At 40.9% G+C, this 26603-nt stretch overlaps 1 protein-coding gene across 1 annotated transcript; it reads right to left on the reverse strand.

The window, feature by feature from the left end:
• Positions 1-5383: 5383 nt before the first annotated feature.
• LOC107186483 (serine/threonine-protein phosphatase 4 regulatory subunit 1-like) lies at positions 5384-25062 on the reverse strand. Its single transcript, XM_015574346.1, has 9 exons — positions 25029-25062; positions 16607-16749; positions 16277-16414; positions 10354-10524; positions 8949-9232; positions 8626-8824; positions 7110-7931; positions 6310-6586; positions 5384-6205 (listed from the first exon to the last, which is right to left on the reverse strand). The coding sequence occupies exons 1-9, from the start codon at positions 25060-25062 to the stop codon at positions 6084-6086; spliced, it is 2190 nt and encodes a 729-aa protein (XP_015429832.1). The 3' UTR covers positions 5384-6083.
• Positions 25063-26603: the final 1541 nt, after the last annotated feature.

Here is a 26603-nt window from a genome sequence, read left to right on the forward strand (position 1 = left end):
ATTTTCACAGGACAATGATATAAATGGAACTTTAAAACTTTTTTAAGTGTTACAGTGATATTTCGTTATATCTTCCATAATGTCAATAATATTGATGTCCTTGCAACATCCATAATTATTACAAATGTCAATATAACGAAATATCTTTTATTCGATGTTTGTGGTGTAATAAAAATCTGTGTTTCGATTACGTTTTTGATACGTATTACTCACTTATATGTAATAATATAGAATAAAAATATACTATTAGTCCGATATTTGAAAATATGCATGCGTTCGTTGTCACTGTTAAACTGTTGTAATAACAATGGAATAATAAAATAATGTACTCAAATGTACATAATAATACATATACATATCCATAAAAACAATATTAAACGCAATAAGTTTTTTGTACGCGAAGAAAAACTAATATAGGTGCGTTGGGATTCCTACCCAAGTCTCCTTTCTAATACGTCTACTTTATAGCAAGCGGACGGAAGAGAATCCGTTCACGACCATGGTCCCTTCTTAGATTTAACGTAGTTCACAAATTCACCGTTCTCATAACGTAGAGGGCAGCAGAAAATCCCTGACTTTTTACACTATCGGTATTTCAGAACATGAGACACGAAATCCCATAAGATGATAGGTCTATTCTATACTTAGTCGGTGGTATTACTTTTCCAGAGACAATCTGCCATATACTCATCGCAGCAACGGTAGCTGTTTCTGCAGATACATGTGTAACAGAATTTCACTGGATGTTAGGTCTATTCTCTTCTATCTTGTCTATGGTACCATGAATTGGAAATTTGACGGATGTCAATAGAACTCTCTGAACGTATCTCACATTTGCTTCGATGTATCGCATTTAAATCGAGATTGCTCTAATTGTATGAATAAGAAATGTGAAGACCTGGAGTAATAATCACTTGAATTATCCGTTGTGAACGTTAAACCGTCATAAAGTAATGTACAGGCCACCAATGAGTGACGTAACATAAATCAACCTGGAACAACGCGTGTGATGCTGAAAGCTTCGATTTGTTCAGGTGCTTGGATTCTCACTATCCTTTTGTTAGTTACTTCCGTTAGCAGAATCACAAGACACAACGTTATCAATGGCATTAACGATTTCTCGTGGCAATACCATCATGATTGTTGTTGCCGTCACCATCACGAGCAACTGAAAAATTCCAACTATCATATCATAAGTTCTAAACACATTCAGCAAGATTTTAAGCATTCTCTCAACGACACGTGTCCATGTGATTCATTGTCAATAATCGCATTATACGAAACCATCAATAATTCAAATAATACAATTAACTTTACCAAACGAGTAGAAATACTATACAAAGAAAGCTTAAGAAATAATTTAGATTATTCGATAAACTCATCGATTCTAAGTTCTTTTATAAATTATTTCGATGATATTTATAACAGTAAAGAGAAGTTATTTATTGCGTTTAACAACATATCAGCACAATCTATAAAAGTACATGGTAAAAATCAACGGGGTCCAGTTGACTACCCATGGAAAAGAAGAAGTTTGTGTGCTCTTTCTGATGACGGACAGTATTCAATAGATTCTGTATGGAATACCGACGATTCCGACGGCGTTGGCGTCAAAGAACACGAGAGAAAGACGAAAACATTGTCAGACTACAATGGTCCAGTTTTCATGAATGATATTGTGGATCCAGATTCTTTGAAAACGCACGTGCGAGTGAAAAGATCAAAATCAAACCCAAATTCTCCTGTTGCATATCAACAGGATTATCTGAAAGACTTGGCCGATTCGTTTCCTAGAGATTCGTACGAATTAATCGATGAAAATTATGACGATGATACTTCGTTCGATGCGAAACGGGAAGTCAATCCGCGGAAATATCTCGCGAGCGTTGATCATCCCATAGAACCGACTAAACGGGACGTTGTCAACAATAATTTTGGCTCGTATCATTCGTCGCCTGGCGACGAATTCGCTGAAAATAATCTTCCCAGTGAAAGGCAATCGTTTTCTTCGGAAGAAGTTGTCAGCGTGCCAACTGAAACCGGTAAAGAAAAATTCGTAGAAAAAACTCCAAGATCGGTGGATCAAGTAGGGAACCAGGAATCATTGACAGGCGACGTTCCCGTTGTAAATCAACGGTCGCAGGATTTAAATTTAGAAACTGTTCCTGAAGATCGTATGCTGGCAGTAGAGTTAGTTAGGAAGAAGCGGAACAATTACGTGAATGCTCAAAACGAGCGTAATTCGAGGGAAGATAATTCACTGAAAATTAACGAGGTGGCTTTAGCTGACTCAACTGGCGAAATACAGAAATTATTTAAGGATCAGAACCTGGAAAGTCGGAGCCGAGAACCGTCTAGTTTAGCTATTGCTGATTTAAAAGCGGATTTGTTGCGATTCAAAAGGAGGGCGAAGAACGATCGTCGCGAGAAAGAATCCAAGGGAAAAAAGAAAAAGAAACACGCGAGTAAGAAGCAACACGATTTGAAGGATAATCCTCCTCGATCACGAAAGAATGTTCCATCGAGGAACACGAATCAACGGCGATCGGTCCGTAAACGAAAGAACAGCGAGCCAAGAAGCGACGGTAAATCAAACCTAGGATTTGCTAAGCTAGTGTCTAAGAGAAATAATGACAACAATTTTCGCCGTAGATCCGTAAGCTTGATAAAACCGACCGATAAAGAATCCGAGAGCGAACGTGCGTCGTCACCAGACACGTTGTCGGTACAGGCTAGATTGAAAAAAATTCGTGAAAATGATATCGACACCGAGAATTCGGAAATCTCGTTGGTTTCACACAGAGGAGACGGTTTCGAAGCGAGCCAAAAATTGGACGAAAATTCGAATACATTGATGGACGACGAGGAGCGAGTAGGAACGAAAAATCGAAATCCAATATCCATGGCAGACGAAACGAAAGTACGTTCGAAGAGAGACAGGAGCATGGAATCGAGACACGGTTTCTTGAGCGAAGACGATGAATTGCGATATTATGAGAATATTAGGGAATACCAACCGAATAGGGATTGCGCTACTCAAGGAGAAAATTCGGCGAGTAACGAAGCGGAGGCTGATCGGGCGGTTCGTTCGATTGGAGAAGTGAAAGATCTCGTGAAGGAGCTGGCTACTAAAGTAGGTACCTATTGATGTGTATATTCGTAAGCCGAGCGTTCGAATTTTGTTTCGACTAGCAACGAATTTCCTTCAAGGTGGATGAGCTTGAGAATTACTTAAATATCGACGAGGCAACGGGAAACGAAGGGTCCGAGAAGAGGATCGAGACTCGTGCGATCGACGAGTTATGCTCGAACATTACAACCGCTTGCGTGGATTTCAAAGAACCGTCCGCGATCGTTCAAAGATGCGCTCCGACGTCTACGGAAAAAATCGTGGTTAATCGGAAAGCTGGGAAAAGAAAGATCAACGAACGGAAGCACGTGAAGGGGAAAAATGACAATTTGACGGTAAAGAAACGATCGTCTCGCGAACACGGGACCAAGGAACCGTCAAGCATGCCGAAAACTATTCGTCGAGAAACTGAGAAATCCCAACGTAAGTGGGGTACATGGACAGACTGGAGCAGCTGTAGCGTCACCTGTGGCAAAGGGCGACAGATTAGATGGCGTTACTGTTTGCACGACTGTAGCACCGCTGAGACCGAAATGGAGGAGAAGGCTTGTCAATTGCCGGCATGTCCACCTGGCAAATTCCTTGGTATATTTTAGTATTCCTCTTAATTCGAGACAGGATATTTAAATGATATCCATGATACAGGATTCAACTATAATCTACTAAGGTTTGACAACCCAATATTCATTCATTGCTATTTTAGTATACGCCTACATTGTAATTTTTGTACGTCGATATATCGATTTATATTATGCACTTTATGTATTAAAACGTAAGAGAAACAAGTATTGTTAAATAAAGAATTACTCGTACGGTTCTACAGAAGTATATGAAGAGATTTTAATAAAATACAGGAAACAATGTAGGGAACAATAAGCGAAAACAAAATTTAAAATATTAGGTATTAAAGTGTCACTGTTTTTGTAAGAGATTGTTTGGAGGGCTTCGTGTTTCAAGTTTTTGGTGAATTATTAACAGCTTAGCCAAAGGAGAAAGCGGTTCTCAGCTGTAGTAACCCCTTAAAGGCTGGTTTTAAATTCCTGTAGGAATTTTACTTATTGCGTCTTAATTTATCAAAAGATATTTATATCAACTTGAATGAAATTAAATCACATGATGTATTTTTTTCGTTTCATTACCAAATACACAATATATTATACAGAATATTATAAACAAAACTTCATTCTTTTTCCCTTCGTATGTATTCACAAGTAACGAATTTTCGTTAGCGACGACAAGGCCTTCCCATACCGTTACTCGAAAGTATTTTGTGGTTTCAACATACGCTAACGGTCGTTTCACAAAATGTACAAATTCTGTTCAATTTAACGGATCACTCTGCTTCCTTTTTGTCTACGGTCCGCATGTTCCTATACTCGTAAGAATCTCATTATCATACACGTATTGTTTATTCAACAGCACTGTTGTATTTCTTTTCATTGCTTATAAACTAGTATTTTCTGTAATAGTATAAACGGTGATTCGAACATGATACTTTAGTAACATTAGACGAGTCGTCCAGAACCTTGAAAACGTTCGAAAACTTCGATGCATTTAACATTCGGAGCTTAGCGAGAATTCATGTTGCATTATTTAAACGTTCACATATCTACATAAAAAACAATGCACATTCGTTCGTGTGATCGTGTCAGAGAAAATCACAGTGATGTCGCACGATTATCATCGATGCTTGATACCCTGCATGTGCAAGGTTACTTTTTTCTTTAATATTACATATTTCTGTTCATTGTCGGCCATTAGTTCTTACACTGCGATGTATATTGTCCATTTAACGATGACGTGTAACAATGTAACAATCACAGCACGAAAACTTGAGCGAATCACGCGATACAAAGTGAAAACATGAAACGAAAAGAATGTATTTTTTTGATTTAGGTAAAATACGATTGTACAGGATGTCCAGTAAGTTGTGGTATAACTGTCAAGTAGGTGATTCTTACGAGGATGTAAGTACAGAATGTATAAATAATGTTGAGCAACACGATTTAGAATATGAAATTACCGTTTCACATGCAGATATGTAATGTTGTAGACAGTTGTTAATGTATTGTGTAGCGTTTAAATGTTAATAGAATCTTCTGTTATTAGACTCATTTTAAATCTGCTGCATCATAGTGTCAAATCAGGAGACGTACTTTTGAGAAACTATGCAACCAATAAAAAAAAAACTTACTCTACATATTACTTTTATCGTTTCGTAAGAAGTTACTTTCATTTTGGTAGTACCACGATTTACCAGACACGTCGCGGCGCCGAAGAGTACGTGCTATGACCATTTACCGAAGAACAAGAGATCTCGTCGATGGCGATACCTCTAATTAGATATATCCGGCTTGTCTAAGGGACCACTTACATATACAAATTGATCACAATGGTAAACGCATGCATACTCGCGAATACAAACACGCACAGATTAACTCCTTTTAGAATACACGCGCGGACACACACTCATATAATTGCGTAATGTCTTTTGACCGTTGATACTTGTGATCTGTCTCAGAGATTAAAGGGCGCAGAAAAACTCGGTCCCTTGGTTGTCGACAACAATCTTTGCCTATCTCGACTGCACTAAATGATACATTTTTCTTCTTTTCTTTCTTGTTTCTGTTTGTTTGAAGTTGAGCTTATCTGTTCTTTTTTACATTGTTAGTAAATATACGATATCCTTTAAAAAAAAGTGTCTAGTAAATCCTGTTCATCCGTTTCACAATAACAGCGAACACGTAGTTTCCCATTCGTTACTTCTTCCTATCGATTTTCCTCTACGTCTACAGAAGATTCATGCGCGGAAGAACACTTGTACGGGGGCATCCACTCCTCTTGGCAGACCAGTAGAAAATTATTTCGTATGGCATGACGAACGCGACCTTTAGTTCGCTTGTATTTGTTAAAACAATATGTTCCTCGACGGTTTTGTTTTAGTTTCGGACAATCAATCTTGCGTGGGGTTCTCCTTGCCACCAGCTAACACTCGAACATCTCTGTCCGGGTCCGATTGCATTTTCAGAAGTATTTTCTCCACTTCCTCCACCTCCTCGCTGTCTAACCAGCATGCTAAAAGATTCATATAACTTTACTATAACTTACCTATTACAAAAGTTAATAGTTCTACCTTTGTCTTGTTTGAACTAACAAAAAAATTACTAACGAATACTTACGTCCCATGGGAACAACGTCTTTCAACAGAGTTCTGGCAACGGCTAATCTCACATTTGGTACTTTGTCCGTGGACAGCTGTAACAGTATAGGTAACAATTCCCGGGAGAACTTAATTCTGGTGATAGCGTTGTTAGATACTAATTGACCGCAAAGAAACGCGTACGTCTGTCGTCCTGTCCACTTCTCCGCGTATACACCCAAGGAGCATCTTAGATCTTTGAATAACCTCGACATTGAATGCCTGTGGGCGGTTAGATATGCCACGATTTTGGTTACCTGCGCCCAAAATTTTAGGTAAGATCAATGAATTTTCAGTGACATAATAGACAAAACTGGTGGTTCCTTCAAAACTACCATCCTGAATGTTGTATATTTACAGTTTAAACCGACAAGTCATTTTTTATTGCACATCGAAATAACAAGTCCGGGGTTAGGTATATCTTATATGACCTAGTCTAGGTATTGTAACGAATTTAAACGAAGCGTTATCTGAATTACAATTGCTACCCGCGGTTGCAAACTGCAATTTCTCAATGGAGCATCATGTACTAAGAAGCTATCCAAGATGGTAATATCAATCGAGGCACCCGTGTGTATAGTTGACCGTAAAGGAATGTCGAAGTCACAAACGAACCAATCAGAACGACTGAGAAAAGCATTCAATACTATGTTACATTAATGATTCAATAGACTTAGGTGGTCCGCACATGCATTAAGTACTTACAATCGTTACCGTCGACTATACATGTTGAAAACAAAGAAAAAAAAAATACGGAACGTTAAACGTGCGAGATCGTACCAAAGAAAGCGCAACATGCCTGACAGCAGCGACCTTGTCGCTGAGGAGGGTGAACGACAGAGGGGCAATGTAACGTTCCACGTCGTACGGTTGGAACAGTCTTACAGTCTCGAGCAACTGGGTGGCCAATTCCTCGCGGAACCTCCAGTTCGATTCGTTGTCGGTGGCAAGGAATTCTTTCAGCATTGGTAAATACAGGTACCGATCTCTCGGCTCAAGTAACTTCAAGAACGTCGCGAGATTCTTCAGAATGCCTATCCTAACTTCGTCCAGGTCTTTGACGAAACTACTGTGAATGGGTACTAGCACATCGGCGGTTAGGTTCTTGCCGAGGATCACGGCGATCTCGTGGATACCGGACGCGACCGTGCGTCTAACTTTCCATTGTTTCGCCATAGCCAACAATATGTACGCTTCCTGCAGATCAGGCCACTTCTTTCTGCCCAACGTGAGGGCGACCGCGGGAAAACTGAACGCGCAATGATGTGGTATGTCCGCGCCCATGTCCAAACAATGCTCCGGCTCGGCCATCGACAAGAACGAATCGATCAGATGATTGGGAACGATCTCCTGTTTGTTGTAATTGATCGAATCGAACTCGCCGGCCCCGTATTTGTCCTCGTTGCACAAATCGGTCAGCGTGGACGGTTTGTTCGAGGTGTTCCTCGATTTCCGACTCTTATTATTCTGCGCTGTGGATCTTTTCGCGGCTTCGACCAGCTCGTCGTCGGGTGGCAAATCGGGCGCGATATAATAGTATAAAAAGGGACTGTATTTGTCAGAGTCGTCCACGACTTCCTTCATTTTAACGTATTTCTGTATCTGCAACGAAAAAGTAAACCCCATGAGGTGATTCATCGAAATGAAATAGAAATCCGAAACTTTGTAAGACTTCGGTGATTCGGAAAGCAAACCGATTAACTGTATTTTTTTTATTTTTGTAAATTGAGGGATGTAGTGAAAATGGGGCATATGCCACAATATGTACTACAAAACATGACAATCACTCTTAGGAAAAATAAGGTTAGAGCTTATTGATGGTACAGAAAGCTAAAAACCGACATACAGGGTGTTCCAAAATAGATGTAAGTCCTTGATACGGATGATTCCTAGGGTGATTGGAAACAACTTTTCCTTTAGCAAAAAATTTCACAGAAGTTTTGTTCACGAAATATTAACGAAAAACCCTGACCAATCAGAGCACGAGCCTGTCGGCTGAGTTCCCGCAGAACCAGGTACCCAACGTTACCGCGAGAGCTCAGCTGGCAGAATCACGCTCCGATTGGTCACGGTTTTTCGTTAATATCTCGTTAACAGAGCCTTTGAGAAATTTTTCGCTAAGGCAAAAGTTGTTTCAACTGATCCCAGGAATCACCCCTTCAAGGACTTACAACAATTTTGGGACACCCTGAAGATGTGGTATGTGTCCCTTTTGCACCGAACCCTTCAATTTTAAACGCAAGTTCATCCTCGAATGGCAGAATAAACCATACTAATTTCACAAGGTAAACGGTACCTTCGACTTGCAAGCTCTTATCATCGAGACGTCATCTTCTTGGAACTCGTCCTCCTCGGGATTCTCCTCCTCGTAAATTGGTTTGTCTACTATCACAGATGAATTAAAGTTTTCCTTAGTACTATTATCCTCCGCGTCGAGCGTGTGACTGCGTATTCGGCACTTCGTGGGGAAAATGTCCTCGTAGGAGTACCTTATACTGTAAAAACACCGTGATCCAATTCCTGTGATTCTTTTCGTTCGCCAAAGTGATAGGATAAACAAAGACGGAAAACAAAAGAAACAGAATGGAAGAAGGCGGAGGAAGTTAATTCCTAGTGTACCTGTAACCACTGTCCTGTTGTCTGGTGAACACCAGTTCGCCCTGTTGATTGTACGAGATGTCGGTGAACTGTTCCGCGAACGTGGATATAAACGGTCCCAGAATTTGAAAGGCTGATATTCGCACCCATTTCGATTCGTCGTTCAGATGCGTTGCCAGGAGATCGGCCAATAGTAGTCTACGGTGTTGGAGGGTCATGCAGCAAGAAACAGGTATCATCACGTCCACGCAAGCTTTCCGAATGCCCCATACTTGGTCGCAGCACAGATCGACGTAGAGCGGGAACTGCGGGACAACAAGACCAACTGAAAATGGCACTTTCTCGGTCATTGTACGCCAGAGATTTGACAAATTCGTTGTCTGGATTAAAAGTCTTAAATAATAAATGAAAGAAATAAAGTACTTCGCCTTTTTTATTCTTTGTTTAAACGAGGAATTTTCTATTTTTTGTAATAAAATAATACTTCTGCCCGAATCAGCAGACACTTAGGGACACTCGTTAACTCTTTAACACTAGAACTATCGACGATCAGCGAATCTTTATTTCTATCCGATAGATAAACATGACAACCCTTTGAAAATATTAAAATTTATATCTCAACTAAGTTGTTCATTTTCATACTGCAATAAAAGTCGTGAAAGATCTGAGAAAATGCATTGTTCTAACGTTTTAATTATTGTTATAGAAGGGTTCTAGTGTTAAAGGTCAGGATCTTTTTGATAGTGCCGTTTTGCACACACATTTACATTGTTCATCATAAAAAAAAAACAGAAATACGAATTTAACTATTGCAGGTACAAATTTATTTGTGAATCGATTCGACGTATAATAAGAATTAGATTAATGGTAAATGTCAATTTATGTTAAGTGAGCAGACAAATACGCTGTGTAGTCGAACTGCTTTTCGCGAGTAAAAAAGAATAATCTTACGTGAAGTGATGCGTATACAAGGTGTTCAAAAATAGGTGTAAGTCCTTGAAAGGAGTGATTCCTGGAGTGATTTGAAACAACTTTTTCCTTAGCGAAAAAGTTCTCCGAGGCTTCGTTAATAAAATATTCACGAAAAACCCGGACCAATCAGAGCGCGAGTGTCAGCTGAGCTCTTGCGGTAACCTTGCGGCGCTACCCGCAGGAGCTCAGCTGGCAGGCTCGCGCTGTGATTGGTCGGAGTTTTTCGCTAATATCTCGTTAACAAAGCCTCGTAAAACTTTTTCGCCGAGAAAAAAGTCGTTTCAAATCACCACAGGAATCGCCTCATTCAAGGGCATATTGGGACATCCTGTATATATTATGGATCAAGTAACTAACAGGTCATTATTTATAATTATACATAAAAACGAAATCAATTTTATAACAGTTGACTTCTGGACATTAAACAAACTATAGAATAATTAGAAACACTCACCAATTGCCTGAATAGTGCTTTTCTCCCGACAACGCCGCAGAACTCCCCGAAGTGGGAGATGGATATATTCCGGACGCAAAAAACCTCGTCCTTGCAGAGGCAAATGTATCTGTCCAGAAAAAGCTTTTCTGTCAGGTCTTTCCCGATGAACGGCGCCATCTTAATCATGAGCTGTAGATCCACAGAATTTTACACGATACATTTCACGGCCCCACGCACACAGAAGCAAAATCTACATTTAGCGCGGTTAAAACCGAAACGGAAACACAGAAAGGAAAAAAAAAAAGAGTCGAACAACAAAGTATCGATACGAATGCACCAAGTGGGGGCATATCTACGTTCTTTACGTGTGTGAACGTCACACGGTGTCGCGAAAAAAACGTGAAAGATTCTCGCTGCTTTCAATTAACTAGGGTTTCATTAAAAAACAAAAATTACGTGTGTGACGTACGAGGATCCTGACGCAACGAAGATATAAATCGTGCCGTTCCGCTCATCAAAGCTGGCTGTGATACGAGTCCAAGTCACCACATCACAACCACTCTGATGGGAGGAACAGTCGAATTCGCGGCCACTTAAACACACCTGGAATTAGAAAGATATGTAACAAGAGAATGGGAATCGAATTGGGGAGACTGCGTTGGCTTTTCGATGGCACTTGATCGATCATCGGGTCGCGGGAGGAGAGCACAACCGTGGATCGATCGTCTCGACGATTTTTCGAGGACTTTCTTAATGCGCCCGCATGTGCGGCCTCCACCCCGCTTGTCGAAATCAATGGGTCATTGTTAAATGATAAAATTAATTGTTCACGGGCAAAGGGTGACAGATGTGAATCATCGTGCGAGAGGATGATACATGCTATTGGTCTGCTCTCTCGAAACGCTCGCATTTCTCGATCATATTCGTTGACGTTCTCGAAGGCTTTGCGGTTCTACGCAAAATGTGTGTACCTGGACACATTTGGGTAGTATGTATATCGACTTAGTATATAATTATCCACTTAGTTAAAGATTTTTACCTTTTAGTGGAGTATAATGTATGATGTGTGGTTAATCGACGAAAAAGGACTACGATAAATAAATTTGTTCCGGAGACGCGATTATGGCAGAGTATGATATATAAAACAGATATTGTACATGTTCAATTCTGTTTCTATTGGTGTTTATCACGGAAAAATTCTTCGAATAACAGACGAAGATATGAAGATTTAGGTGACATTTAAAAGAAAGTATGCATTTCATTTATGAATAGCACTGTAGATATATCATACAGACTAATATTCGGAAACATAGTCGAAAACAAGTTTGTACAAACTTTCGAATTAGGAAGGTACCAAAGTTAATTTCTACCATTTAACACTACACAGTCAAATAACCGAATGGATGAATATTCTGGGGAGTTCTCTGTGTCTTTAAATTACGAAGAATCGCTCAGTGTGGTGTTTTCCCAAACTAGCTAAATTTAATTTTAAAAAAATGTTGACATATATACATATTTTTTTTTAAGAGTCCAGAGTTATAAAGATTAACTTTTGTATGGACATAAAACTACAATAGTGCGCATGTCAACAATTACAAAAGGAACCGCAAATTTTTAGTGCATTCTAATTTAAATTGTTTTCGAACACGTGTAAGTGAATTTTTTTTATGATTTATTTATAGGTATTGGCTGAAGATTTAAAATGAGGTAATTTTGTTCAAATATTTTTTGTAATGACAACAATAAGAAAACAATTTACGGAATTTCAAGAAGGCACAACAAAAAATCATTAAATATCTTTTTTATGTTAATATAAACAATGTTAATTCGGACAACGAAGTTAAACTATAAAACTGTTCAACAAGTAAAACTTTTTATAATTTTAGGCGTCTCTTATAGATCTCTATGAGCTAAATACGAATCTGCTAATAGTTCTTCCCCAGGGCGTACAATTTTTGAAAAAAAAAAAAAAATGAATTTTTAAAATTCTTGCAAATTTTCAACTTTGGAGATGTTTTGTGCTTTTACTGTCATAATACTAATTCCTGTTGTTTTAGCCACGAAATAATTCTCTGGACTCTCCCGAACAAAACGATCTGAATTGTTATTACATTATGAACATCTAAATGCATTTAAATAATAATCAAAGTGTAATATTAACCTAAATAAAAAAAAATTTGGTACGTAACAAAAGGACAATCACAATAGCTACAACTTTTGTTCCAAGCGGTTTTGTCTGAAACCTATCCAGTGGTGCTCCATGAATTTAGTATAGTTAGATTTATAAAACACCACACTGTGAGGCGATCATAAGTGGAACAAGAGCTCTCGAGAACGTCCTTCGGTGGATCCGCAGGATCCGTAAAGAGGGAGTTCGATTCCGACCCTGAGAAGCTACAGAGAACCTTTCCCGAACACGGAAACCTCGCGAAGACTCGCTGCTCCGCTCGCCGTAACGGGCAAAGCGATCGGAAATGGTTTTTCTCGGAAATCACTCACCGCGGAACACGTACGCGCTGTCTACTAAAGATGGGTCAACATCCTAAGTCAGCTCGAAAGGAAAATAATTAGACGTCGGTGGGCAAAAGCCCCGTCGTGGACGATTAATGATTCCATTAATCTCTCCTCTGCAATTTAACCGTCACGGCGATTCTAAAGAGAAAGCCCTTCTCATTCCTTAACGCCTAATGTATCGGGGTAAATAACGATATACAGACTTCTCTCGATTATCGTCTCGAACTCGGGTCCGCGTCAGAACAATAATCTTATAGGGAGAAATGCTTCAGACCCTCGTAAATTCGTTTTTTACCCAAAGTCTAAGCTTTGACAACAAAAGCAGAGGGACAACAAAGTATGCACTTTACAGGGTTCCACCCCCCCCCCCTCCAATGGTGGAGATAACACCTGGACAATAATCGTGTAGAACAAGTCAGACGATAATCGAGGGAAGTCTGTATTAGTACGAATTGGGATTTTGAATGTTTGATGATTAAGGACATGAAAAGAATAAGAGCAAATTGAAATCATATTTTCTAGGGTAAAATTTCTTTGGAAATTCAGTAGTAATAATTGTAACCATGGTAATAATCCACCTCCAGTGGTGGGGATAACACCTGGACAATAATCGTGTAGAACAAGTCAGACGATAATCGAGGGAAGTCTGTATTAGTACGAATTGGGATTTTGAATGTTTGATGATTAAGGACATGAAAAGAATAAGAGCAAATTGAAATCATATTTTCTAGGGTAAAATTTCTTTGGAAATTCAGTAGTAATAATTGTTACCATGGTAATAATCCACCCCCGCCCTCCCAGTGGTGGGGATAACGCCTGGACAATAATCGAGAGGAGTCTGTATTCCGAACGAAGAATCGAGATTTTTGATCAGAAATCTCGTTCGCCCCCCACCCGCCGACCACTTCTCAGGTGTAAAATCGTTGAATGTATCCGCGGCGCAACGCTCATCAAAGCTGGCTGTGATATGAACGCAGGTATCAGCATATCACAGTCACTTTGTGAGCGATGCACTGCCTTTCCATCGTTCCAGCGGAAGCATCCTCGAGAAAAACACTGATACCTCGACGACGATTTTCCTCTTCTTGTCGATCGTCTGTTCGCGTGCTCCGCTGGCAGATAACTGTGTCGTTGTGTGCGTTGCAAAAACGGCGATCCAAATCGTCAAAAATGGCTGTGATATGAAATCCAGAGAAGCAACACGCCACAACCAATTTGACGATTGGATCGCGTTCCTCTCCCTTCTCGTTCGTTTCGTCTGTGCTTCAAAATCTCGCGGTTCAAGAGAATCGTTGCGTCCTAGAGACATCCCTGATGAAGAATATTCACGATCATTTCAGAATGAGGGACCCAGGGTTACTGTTCACACGTTGTTAAGATGATATTTGTGGTTGTTAATCTTTTCGTAGTTTCGGTCGTGTGGAGCGACCGATTATTAATTAAGCGACCCATTAAGCGCACTCGATGACGACACACACGGACCACCACCGCTTGGCTCCTCCGACGATCGATTCTGCGGGCCAAACTCATCAAAATGGCTGTGATATGACTCGAAACATTCCACAACCAATTTGATGTATCGGACCGCAAAAGGTATTTTCATTTCGATGCAACGTTTGTACCAACAACCAACCCCCTCCCCTCTTTTTGTCTCTTCTTTTCGTGCTCTTCCAATTCCGAGGGACATCACCCCGCGTTTGGCTTGCCCCCTGGACCCTCTCTGGTAATTATTTCCACGTCCAGCTTTTCCTACCTCTCTCCATCTCTTGTTTGTTTTTTCCCTCGCGTCGAGTTCCTCCTACGGTGAGTCGTTGTGGCGAGGACGGACACAATTTTGCTCATCAAAGCTGGCTGTGATAGTCGATCTCTATGACAAACCAACTTTGATGGTAAAAGCATGTCCTTTGTCGAGTGTCTTCCTGGTCCGTGACGTGTCTTCTTTCCTTTCTCATCGTCCTGACACTGCCAACAGGTTCGATATTTCCGTGTGGTTCGCCTATCCTATCCAAAATCGCTTTCGCATGTTAATCACACACGATCTCCGTGTTTGAATCGGAAGCGTCGATGCGCAACGAACGCCGGATGAAAGACAAGATAGTGAGACGCGATAGCGTTAGAACATCTCACTACCCATGTCTTTCAAACGGAATCCGTCGATGATGGAGAATTATGGTATGGTCTTTGATACAGGATTTGCTTTCTTTTTTCCGGTACAGTAAAGTCTCCGATTGGCGCAGTTAACCCTCTACAACATCGTATGATTTTAGTCACGTATCGATGTATCGACAGTTGTTTGGTTTAATTTACCTTTTTGTCGCTACGTGTCGTACACATCGTGTTCTATAACCTCTCTTTGGTAATCGATAAGATTCTTTGTAAATATCCGAGTAATATTGAAATCTTTAAAAATTGTGAATTCATTGTTAATTTGTACTCAGAGGTTGATATTTCTTGATTTCACGATGTACAATTTTTTTATTGTCGCGAAAAAAATTCGGACTATAGAGGGAAACGATTAATCGAGACGTGTAGGCAACCCTCGTATAACACGGATTCGTTCCAATACAGTTTGACTTAGACAATTGGGGAAACCTCTAAATAATAACACGGATTCATTCTAAAAGTTAGAAGATTGTGTAGAATAGTATAATTTTGTTAATTTCCGTAAACCAAGCCGGGTTTTGTAGGTGTACCAATAAGTAATCCACTATTTCTGACGAAATATCGGTATTCGTGTCTATAAAAGTCAAGGATCTATACTGTTTAATTTACACTCATAGTGATTTTCCTGCACGATACACCATTGTTGCTTAACTCAAGAAGATACTTTCAATTTTGAAATTATATCGCCTCGCAATATAAGAAACAGTGGATTTCTCGTCGACACTTTTAGGAACCTAACCTCACAATGTTACACGATGGTGTTAACATCGTTATCCGAAGAATTTGTGCAACACAAATGTACAGTAAACGCTGAGAATAATCCATGGGATAAAAATCAATGCACTATTTCGTGCGCTCACCGGTATCGATTGAACAAAGTCGAGCGAATCAAGAATGCGATACGCGAAAACGCCTCGGCGTTTTCTCTGCCATCGGGCTTTCTTATTTACGCGGCTGCCTACATACGTATTCGTTAATTAACCGACATAAGTAGACCCACGAGGACGTCGACGGAATGTTAAATCGCGACACGACAAAAAAATATATATCGAAGGTATTTTTCGTCATTTCGTTCGAGCAGATCCCCCCCCGAAATCGGTTGTGCAACGCGATAAACGCAAAGGGTGACGAAGAGATTACGATATCTCTCCGAGGGGTTGTTCCCTCGCTGGGAAGGTATACACGCACAGTTAACGGGAGAGGGAAAGAAAGAGAGAACAGAGATAGAAAAGAAAGAAGAGACAACACAAAAGTGGAGACTTACGGAGATGCCCAAGGTAAGGAAATCGACGGACCTACAGAGAACGTCTATTGCCGCGCATATTTTGACCTCGATCGCGTTGTTGTCTAGAAGTCCCTTCTTTATTAGCGTCAGCACAGTTTCCTGGGCCGTCAGTCGTACCTGTCCACGGGGAAAGAAAGAGAAATTCCGTCAATGGGGGCCCTATATAATTCTTGGCCCGAGTTTACGGTACTTCCTTCGGTCAGGGGGGGGGGGGTGAAACGATCCTTCCACCGCTCGGTTCTCGGCAGGAAAGGCTCATATACAGAGAAATTTTCTGCATCGTTTTGTGTATAAAGCAAAATTATTCACCTGACTGTCCGAGTCCCGGAGGTATTCTATGATGTACTGCAACATGTAATTGTGGAGAACGTCGCCGAATAAGTGCGGAGCCTCCTGGCAGATCAACGCCACCTGTGGCACCTCTTTCACCAGGTCTGTCCGAACTCGGGTATCTGGAAGCAAAGAGGAACCGATTTTTCGGACAACTGATTTTTAAAATGGGACTGCACAATTCGATGCGCAATTTAACGGATTCTTAAAATTGAACTGCATGATTCGATGCGCAGATATCGAGGGAATTAACGAATCCAAATTCTCCGTGTACGAGTAAAGCTCGAGATTTACTCAAATAATTTGTTATAGCGGTTTTGAATTGGATTACTTACTTTCTGTTAATGATTTATTGCAGATTTTTTACTGCACATATCGATGGTTTATTAATAATTCGAATTTAGTGGTAGTTGTAGTGGACATATTACGTTATGGAAGAAAAGAACAATTCCATTCGGTCGTAACCGCGATATTTCGGAACTGTGTTCATTTAATCGTTCAGTCGAATGGAATTGTTCTTTTCTTCCATAATGTAATATGTATTACTTACAACACTAAGAATGTTATTTTTATGTTAATTCGATAAAATCGTCGACAAACGAAGCAAACTTCTATTCCTTTCCTACACTGGACGAAGATAGAACCGATTCTGCATAAAGATTCGCTGTCTGCTCGCTACTTATACCGAAGAAGTTTGATTGAATCACCACCAGTAATTTCACGGTATGTATCATTTCCGATTAATTGTATTTCACGATGACGCGTCTAACGATATTCCTGCGAACGCTACAGTCCGTTCGGCAAAGCCACAGGGAGAAAACTGTCGGTGCTTTAACAAGGAATCCGATCGTTTCTTTGCAACTCACGATCGACCGCTCTACCTAGAGACGCCCATTCGTGCGTCGAAAGCTAGAAAAACGACGGAGGGAGAGAGGACGGGGGGGTCATTCTCCGACGTTTCCTTGACCTTGGTTCGTTTTTATTCCAGAACCGGCGGGGGTAGCCCGTTCTCTCCGTGGAAATACCTGAATGAAAAAAGGCCCGTCCTGCCGCAAGCAGGCGCCCCTGCTGATTAGGAAAACTCTCTCGCACCTTTCGACCACGAGGCCTTGTCGGGTACCCGACACCCATAAAGAACCAGAATTTTCCCGTGGGTCATTAAGGAAAACCGAGACCCATCGGTCGACTACTTAACCGGACAGGTGCAACATCGACTGCTCCAGAGGCACGTCGTAAAAATGACTAGCTTCCGGCTGATTTCCCCTCGAAATAATTTTTACTATATATAAGAAAAAAATTAAAAACACACATACCAACTGCCCTCGTCCATTATTCCCGCGACTTCCGACAACCGAGTGAATCCAAGAGACCACATGGCCGTCCTCGACATCCTCGCCCCAGCAACCCACAAACTCCGTTTCGAACGTCACAGGGGAAATGTAATAAGTATTTCACGGATGTACGTTTCGAAATTACCGAACTTCGCGAGAACATGCCCGAATCGTGGCGAAAACGCGAAAAAACTGGCGACGCTGACTCACGCGTGACGTTGGAGAGTAGCGATATTTCTCGAGAACTCGTAAAAGGAACCAATAACTTCCACTGAGATGAGAAAAACACTATCGAAAATAATGCTCAAAAAATACCCACGACACTTTCTAGGACACAAACTCGATCCTCAGGTCAAAGTGTACTCGGGGGCCAGGAGGCACACGAAGAACCAGACACCGAAAAAGAAGAAGCAAGTTACCCATCGGAGAGCGTGGGTGCGACTGAGGGTCGTCGATTTCTCGGTCGCGGGAAATGCATCTTCCCTGGTTTGCCGGACTTTTCCAAACGGCGTGTTGTGGTGGCGGTGGTGGGGGGGAACCGGGGTAGCCGCCCCACTCCTCCAACGGGGCCCAGCGTCGAGAAAGAGAAACCCGGATAGGGAAAGGGAAAACGGGGCTCGTCCCTTTTCGATCGTTTTCGCGCGTTCGTGGGGCCCCACGATCCTAGCACGTGCTCAGTTTATCCCTCTGTTACCTCTCCCCTCCCCTCCAACCTCAATCTGCGTTTCCCAATTTTCGTTGGGACTTCCATGATCCGTTCTTCCTCTACTTCCTCCCTTGGTAACCGCCCTCGTGGTGTCTTTCTCCCACCTTAACCCTCGACGAAGAAGCTCCTAGTTTTCTCTGTCGTCCCCCCTCCTTTCCTCCATGACCCCTCCCCTTCTTTTTTTCTCTCCGACGCAGCCCCCGGTCCATTAATCACACACCGAGCCTTATCTTCTTCTCCGCCCACTCCATCCTAGCGCGCCTTCTGTCCCGGACAAAATCCCGCCAAAAATATCCCGCTGCGGCGTTCCTTCAGTACTAAGCGTCACCGATTATTTTCCTGGTATTCTACCCCACCACCTCCTTCTGCCGTTCTTTTCGTTCACCTTTTCCCGATCTTCACCGGTAGGCGACGTTTCATTGTTGACGAATTTACCGGCGTTTCGGGGGATAGTCCGAGGGCCCGTTTTTCGCGCGGTTTTCTTTTGGACACCGCGTAAACGGACGATTTACGGGTCGATTTGTCGGAAGTTACGTAACTTTTGTATGGGAAATTATGTATTTGTAATGGAATTAGACTTTACGAAGATTTCGAGGATGTCAAACGATCGAACGGATTCGTTCGATGATATTTACATGAAAGTCTTTACGGTTTCTAAGAACAGAAGTCTGAAAGTTGCATTTTTGTCGAATATAGTCAGTATTTGCAAAGCTTTCGATTCATTTGCCGTAAAAAACTCGATTTTATTTAATCCTCCGACGGTCTATTTCTATTCAATCGCGTTTTCGTTTCTTTAAACCTCATCCGCCCCTTGTGTCACTTTGACACATTTTTTTCTTAAGAAATGACGCTATTCTGTTATGTGTAGGTAAATTTAGCTGGGGCTTCGTGACTTATTTTAAAGAATTTGCGAACTATTCATCTCGTTATCATTGAAAATGAGGGACAAATGAGGGTTAACACTGTTGCGATTTTACACGGATTATCGAAATAATCTCATCTCTTCAGAAATGTGCTGGTGATTATGAAAGTGGCATAAACTCAATTAAATATTTTGCAGAAATGTAATTGTAATGTAAATCAATGTGACACCAAATAAGTAGTAAGTTAATTTTTTTTTAGATTATTTACCTACATTACTTTGTACTTAGATAGGATGTAATAAAATTGTTATTGATCTGCGTGTTTTTCCTTCCCCGTTAGTATTTCGAATGTATAACTGGACTGATGACTAGATTACAGATTTTATGTATTTATATTATACATGACTTTGTGGAGTATAATAAAGAACAAAAATGTCGTCAAATGCAATGAGTTTACTATTTTATTCTGAACCCAACGAGATACTTAACACATTAGCTATGTGATTAGCAACGATCAACAGTCAAGGAATTATTATTAAATAATTCAATCACAGTAGCAAATTGCATTCATGAAAATAGCAAGAACTAACCCTGATCTAAAGATAAATGAACACTAGAGCTATCAAACCCGTCAAAATGATTATAGATTAACTGTTTTACCATTACTAAAATTACAATGGTGCTTTTGACAGAATTTATGTTTGCTTTCAATTAACTACAAATTTTATTTTATAGTTAACAGAAGGAAGATATTCCTACATTTCTTCTTGTCTTTATGAACTACATTAGAAACTCTCCTGCACAAAGATCCAAAGTCTACCGATGACCATAACAGGCACAATTCACCCCTGAGGCTACACTCGATCAATTACTCAAGAATTCATACTCCCTTCAAAACGAAAACCCTAAAAATAATACTTTCCTGGAGACCCTAAAATATCGGTCACTAAAAAGAAAATATATTTTCACGATGAAAAGAATTCCAATACCGATAGCCAGGGGGCTCAGAGTTCCTCCTTCTTTCTCAACTTCGAGCCCGCCAACGATTCTCATCCCTAAACGTCAAAAATCCCGCGTTCCATCCAAACACCGGGGACGCAAGCTGCGTTCCTTCATTCGGTCCTCGAAAAACGGGGGGAGGGAAACGGAACGCGCGCGTCACCCCCGTGCTTCCGAATATCCTTCTCTAGTAGATACATATGGCACGTGAAGTCGGAAACGCGTTCGGGGGGAAGAGAGGGTGGCGGCCCAGGCGTCTCAGGAGGCGACGCAACTGTCGTGTTCCCCTGACGACGAAGGAAAAAGGGGGCGCGTGCGAGTCCCTTAAGGCGCGTCCAAAAATACAGCGTGTAGGAAAAAGCGCGCGTGTGTCGCGTGCCCTCGAGTCCTGAATCTTCGACCCCCCCCCCCTCCTTCTACAACCTCCCCCTTCCCGTGTACTCTCCTAGTCGAGGAACCGTTTGCCTTCTGTCCACGGAAAAACACCGATGGCGGCACGTGTTACACACGGCAAGATGTTCCCCAGTGTGAATTTCGACCCCTAAAAATAGCCGACCAGTGTGACACTCACGGATCATGGACGATATGCACCTTTTCCCTCCCCTTCGAACAGTTGCATCCCTTCGAAGACGTCCGAGATGACTTTGCAGAGGAAACTCTTCTTCCCCTTACCAGGGGGCTTCTCCAAACACCCGAGAGACCAGAAGGGCAAACAACACATCGGTCGTCACGCGAAAATCGACCACGCTTTTATACTATTTTCTCGACGCTCACCCCCATTGATCTGTTCTACCACCTCCCCGTTTACCGCCAGGGGCTCGTTAACGTCCCGAAAAAAAAAAAACGATCGATGAAGTTTATTTGCAATTCGTACGAATTCCCTTTGTCGCTTGCGGGGACGTTTGAGTATTAAGGCCAGGAAATAAAGGGGACACACGACCTGGGGGGGCTTGTCTTTACTCGTTGTTTCATGGGACCCAGGCGAACCTGACAGGCCACCTTCGGAGGTTTTAAAGTATTTTTCGAAGGATTCGGCCGAAAAGAAAGGTTGCCATTAGCGGGATGAAAACGCAGTGCGGCGAGTCGTCGTTTTCCACGCGTTTCCACGAACCCGGGGCCAGGTAAAAAGAAAACGTTTTTCGCGGAAGGATCGCCGCCTACCGGGGGCCCACTTTACCCGGGCCAAGTTGCCGCTGCTGCAGCCTTTTCGGAAAGGTTCCACGGGCGACGTTTTCTTCGCGTAAGATACTCATCGATGGAAACACGTTTGTTGGGATGACCTTTTGGAACACCACCACCACACGGTTTTCCGGAGTTCTGCGAAACGGACCGACTGAACGTTGCCGCTCAATTTTTTGTTTTCTTCTTTTACTTTTTCTTCCTCTGTCTCGACTTCTACGAAGGGTAGGCTCTCGATTTTTCAAACGGCTCACGCGCGTCCACGACGAAGCGTTCTTTTCGATGCGCTATGCAAACGTTCAGGGTAATTCTTGATGATGAATTGGAGAGAAAATTTCGTAGAAATAGTTGAATACACGTTCGTCATGGGGGCCCTTATTGTATTCTTTAATTAAACCATAGAATAGAGCGAGGGGGGAGGAGATAGGAGACAAGAAAAATAGTCTGTATTAAACAGTACTTTCTTGTAATTGAATACGACTATGGAAATTTATGAGTTCTCGGAGCTGACCGTGTCGCGTTTACCTGACGATGGGGACGGCACGTGTTCATTTAAATTATTAAGTCGATGAAGAATGTATGATCGTTTGAAATGCCGCCGGATTACTATTGTCCCCGTGCCTATGTACGCGAAGTTTGTGAATATGTGTAGAATTGTCGCTGGACTGTGGATGTTCAACTACTGCGTGGCGAACATTTTTACGAAGTCAAATGGAACTTTACTGGCCCGTAGTGACACTGTAACTTAACCCTTTAACGGTGTTTAACTCATTATGAGGAAATGACCACTTTTAGGTAATGACGAGTATACTCATCGTGTGAAAGAATAAGATAACCTCAGCCATAAAAAATATTATTAATAATTATAAAAATTAAACTGAAATTAAACTAACGACCTACTTGCAAAGCTACACGCGCTAAGAATATATACGAATAATTAAGTAGTTATAATTTGACGCGTTCAATTCCAGATATAGTTTAGTTTGAAATACTTTTGCATCTGGAGTAAGGAAGTCAATTTGGTTGCTATTCACTTGCGTACAAATTCTGTTTACTGGGTCGCTATTCCTAAGTCTGGACGTGTATGGTGAAGGTCTAAAAAGTGAGGGAGCTCTAACTCATCATCCAAAATTTCATCGTTAATGGGTCAGTAATCGTCGAGTGCGTTTAAAACGTGGTCACAAATTTAAAATTACTTTATAAAACAGTAGACGATTTTTTTTTTAAATAATTAACATTTCGACCTCATCCAAAACTCAATTCTCCGAAAAGATTCCCAAAACTTTCGAGACACTCTTACAAATTTTTATATTACCTCGTCTTTCCCTCTCGTTGCTTTTTCGAGAGTCTATTTTATGTTGAATTCCTCCAAGTGGGGGCGAACGAAAAAGTAAACCGTGTTACGGGGCGGCAGGCTCGTATAAATACTTCGGAGCATACATACACGGAAGCCACGATAGACTTCCGGCTGGGCACGTGCTGCACCGGAAGCGGGGACAATCTTGTCGTCACCTCGTGGAGCAACAGCCACGTCTGCAACCCCAACTGGCTTCATCATTTACCCCCCCCCCCCCCGAGGCTGTCCTCCTGTTTTCCCTTCCTATTTTTAAACGTCTTCCGCCTACGCTGTTTTTCGTTCGGGGAAATAGAACCGGAACGACCACGAAACAAACAAATGGCGAACCGCCTAAAAAGGAATCATTGGAGAAGTCGATCCCTTCATGGAAATTTCTGTGTAGTAAAGATAGGTCAGGTGAAACAATTTTTTCTTACAGGGATAGGGTAAATGTCCCGATTACTGCCAGTGTCCCTAATACTGTCACTTTATTTATTTTATTTAATAACAACGTAATGTATAAAGAATTGTGCACGAACAATTTTTTTTATTAATTTGGAAGTCTGATTTACACGAGGACACAGAAATACGTGTACTAGGACGTATCTGGTATTTATAAATTAAAGTGCAATCTGAGTGTTTACGCGACTGTGTAAGTAGGAAGCGATTTTGAAATCATAGTAAAGGAAGAGCCGTGATTTGTAGTATGTAACCTTCATTTATTGTATAAAACGAATTGTTAAAACATTAATTTAATTTTTTAAGGTACATTGGGATTGCTCGGAGATTTTGTGTGTATAAAACTATTTTTTTCAACGAAAGAGATAATAAATAATATTATGTTTCAAAGTGAGACGATTTTTAGGTATAAACAACACGTAAAATTATTATGTAAATTTACAGTATAATCTTAAGGTGGCAGTGTCTGGGACATCTACGTTAGCAACTAATTTTGATGAATTTCATTTGGTCGAAAACGTGCTTTAAATGTAAATGAAAAAAATATTGGAATCGTACTTGAGATTTAATTTCAGTCATTTTCAATGATTCTGGAATTAGAGAAAGGTACTACTGTGCGCGATGGAGAACATCATTTTGAATTACTTTGATGTGAACGATTAAAAGTGCTGTATGATTAAAAAAAAAAAAAGGGTGCAACGATCGGTGGTTGAACTGTCATGGCAACGTGCAATTTATCAGTTTTCTCGTTGTCGGGTTACAGAGATTTCGTGTTTTGCAAACCAAAAATCCTATGAAATATTGCGTGAAAAAAGAACAGCAGTTTTTGAATGATTAAATGGTCTCCCTCGTGATTGATGAAAATATCGCTTCAATTCGTATTGATACATCATTTCACATTTCTTTAACTTCGAAAGGCAGTACAATTTTTTATGTTGACAAGGACTGTACACTATGCCTGGTGTTAATTTTTTAAATTATTATTAAGGGCATAGTTAATTTGCAGATGCGTGAATTAGAAGTAAAAAGAAGCAGCGAAAGAAAAAATAAGCGGAAATAAAAAAAATATAATTTGGCAAATAAACATGCGTGTACGGTGTGCAGAGGATTTGGCTCAGAAGTATTTCCAATCCTTTCAAATCCTGCGTAAATTAATAAATGAATTTATCAAAAGCATTCTTGCAAGTTGCACACTATATTACTGGTATTAAAACTACAGCACCCGAAATTATACGGGTGTTAATAATTAGCAATTAATTAGAATGCGTAAAATGTTTCTTAACACGAATTGAAAAAAGTTTTTGACATGCTTTCTTCTTTTCCGTTACGAAACATATTATTTACAAGTAAATTCAGAAGCTAAATACAATAGATCTATACCAAAAGATTAAAAAAAATTACCACGCCTTACAAGAATAAACAAGCGTATAAATTTATTCGTGTGTCCAAGATGAACCAGATTTTCTTCAATTTTTATATTATTATACTTCGTAATACTATATATTTTATGAACAATTTCAGAACTTACCGGGATCGTCGGTGATCTGGCGCACCGATTGCATGATTTCATCGAGATTAAGTTTTGTTTCATTGTTGACCGCTGTGCGAAATATTGTCACGAGTATCTTTCCAATTCTTTGTCTGTAACAAACAAAAACGAAATGCAGGTTAGATAATGAAATCTTTTCCACTATTAATTAAAAGTATTTTATTTAGATGAAAAGTTCGAACAATACGAAAATTCTCATCAGGAATTCAGTTTCAAACCTTAATCGTCCAATGAGCCACGTTAACGTACAAAGAACAACTGAACAAACTGAACCGATTACCGCGAGCTGTAAAAGTTTGGGGACTTGGAAATATAACAAGGAACAAGTGGGAAGGCGGAGCAGTAGAAAATGGAGCGTGCGTCTATCGATCAAGTACAAACGAAGTTAATCGGTTTCCGTCATTTTCGTTTCATACTGCCTTTTTTAAAAAGGTTCAAAAGCTTCAGTTTGTTTTTTCCTGATCTAAAATTGTCACTAAAACTTAGAAACGTACGTAGATTATTTATTAAGTTGATTACTTGTATGTACTTGATATATTTAAATAAAGCAATTACACTTTTACATTTAAACCCTATTTAATGGGTCTACACCTGAACTTACTAAACGAACGAATTCTCGCCTTAACAAGAATTAAACTTTCTTGGCAGCGTTCAAATACTCGTATCGATCTAACGCTGCAGCTCTGACATCTCTATAATGGTCGAATTGGACAGAAAAACTATTTATTCTAGATATCCAAATGGAAACTTCAGAAGAAAATATACGAAAATGAAACGGTAAAATAATTACAAGTTTTCTATTACAAAAAAAAATAGGTTTAACACAGACTGATTTCGCGATCTTAAAGGGGTTGGTGTTCGATGTCGGACAGATCATCGTGAAACGAAATCTAGAACGATCTCGCTCGAATCTCACGAGACACGATTAAAATTCCTTTTATGTATTCGAATGAAAAGCCACTTCATCGTAGCCGGATTTTCACTAACAAAACAATGCATAAAAAAATGAGGAACGAGATGACGCAGAGGAGATCTAGCCGCGAATTTACGAGCGACTTTCTTTCCCGCGGACTTCGAATAAATCCACGGCTCAGCCGGTTGGGGTGCTATACTACCCCCGGAAGACGCGTCCGTAAAGAGTGTAAAACGAGGAGAGTCGAGAGTGTGGCGAAAGGCGGCGACGAGAGACGGGAAAGGGGTGATGGTAGGTTTACCCAAGGAAAATTACATTTTCTCGACGGAATCGCCGCGAATGCAAATACCTCCGCGGAACGGTAATTAACGGCGACCGTCGGGGGTGGCAGAAGAAGTCCAAAGGGGTGTTAGATGGAACTTTTAACAAGGACCAAGAGAACGACGCGGGTCTCGAATCGGTCGGCCCACGAAAATCCCCAAGATCGGCGAACTTCCACCCTGGTTTCCCGGGTATAATTTCGTCGAAGTTCCAGCAGGAGGAAGTACTTCCCCGCGATGGACTTCGCGTCGAATCTTAACGATCGAGGAGCTCGCGAAGGGCCAATCAGGACACGCCAGGGGGGGGGAGCCTGAAAAGGA

The sequence above is a fragment of the Dufourea novaeangliae genome, unplaced genomic scaffold (genome assembly GCF_001272555.1).
Source record: "Dufourea novaeangliae isolate 0120121106 unplaced genomic scaffold, ASM127255v1 scaffold65, whole genome shotgun sequence".
NCBI lineage: Eukaryota > Metazoa > Arthropoda > Insecta > Hymenoptera > Halictidae > Dufourea > Dufourea novaeangliae.

Excerpts from the sequence above, each read along its gene's own strand:
- LOC107186483 (XM_015574346.1), bottom strand. The coding sequence starts at position 25,062 with ATGCAATCGGTGCGCCAGATCACCGACGATCCCG. Across the intron at positions 9,233-10,353 it reads AAGCACTATTCAGGCAATTG|TTCCCGCTCTACGTCGATCT; the intron begins GTGAGTGTTTCT and ends GTTGTCCCGCAG. Across the intron at positions 8,825-8,948 it reads CAACAGGACAGTGGTTACAG|TATAAGGTACTCCTACGAGG; the intron begins GTACACTAGGAA and ends GTGTTTTTACAG.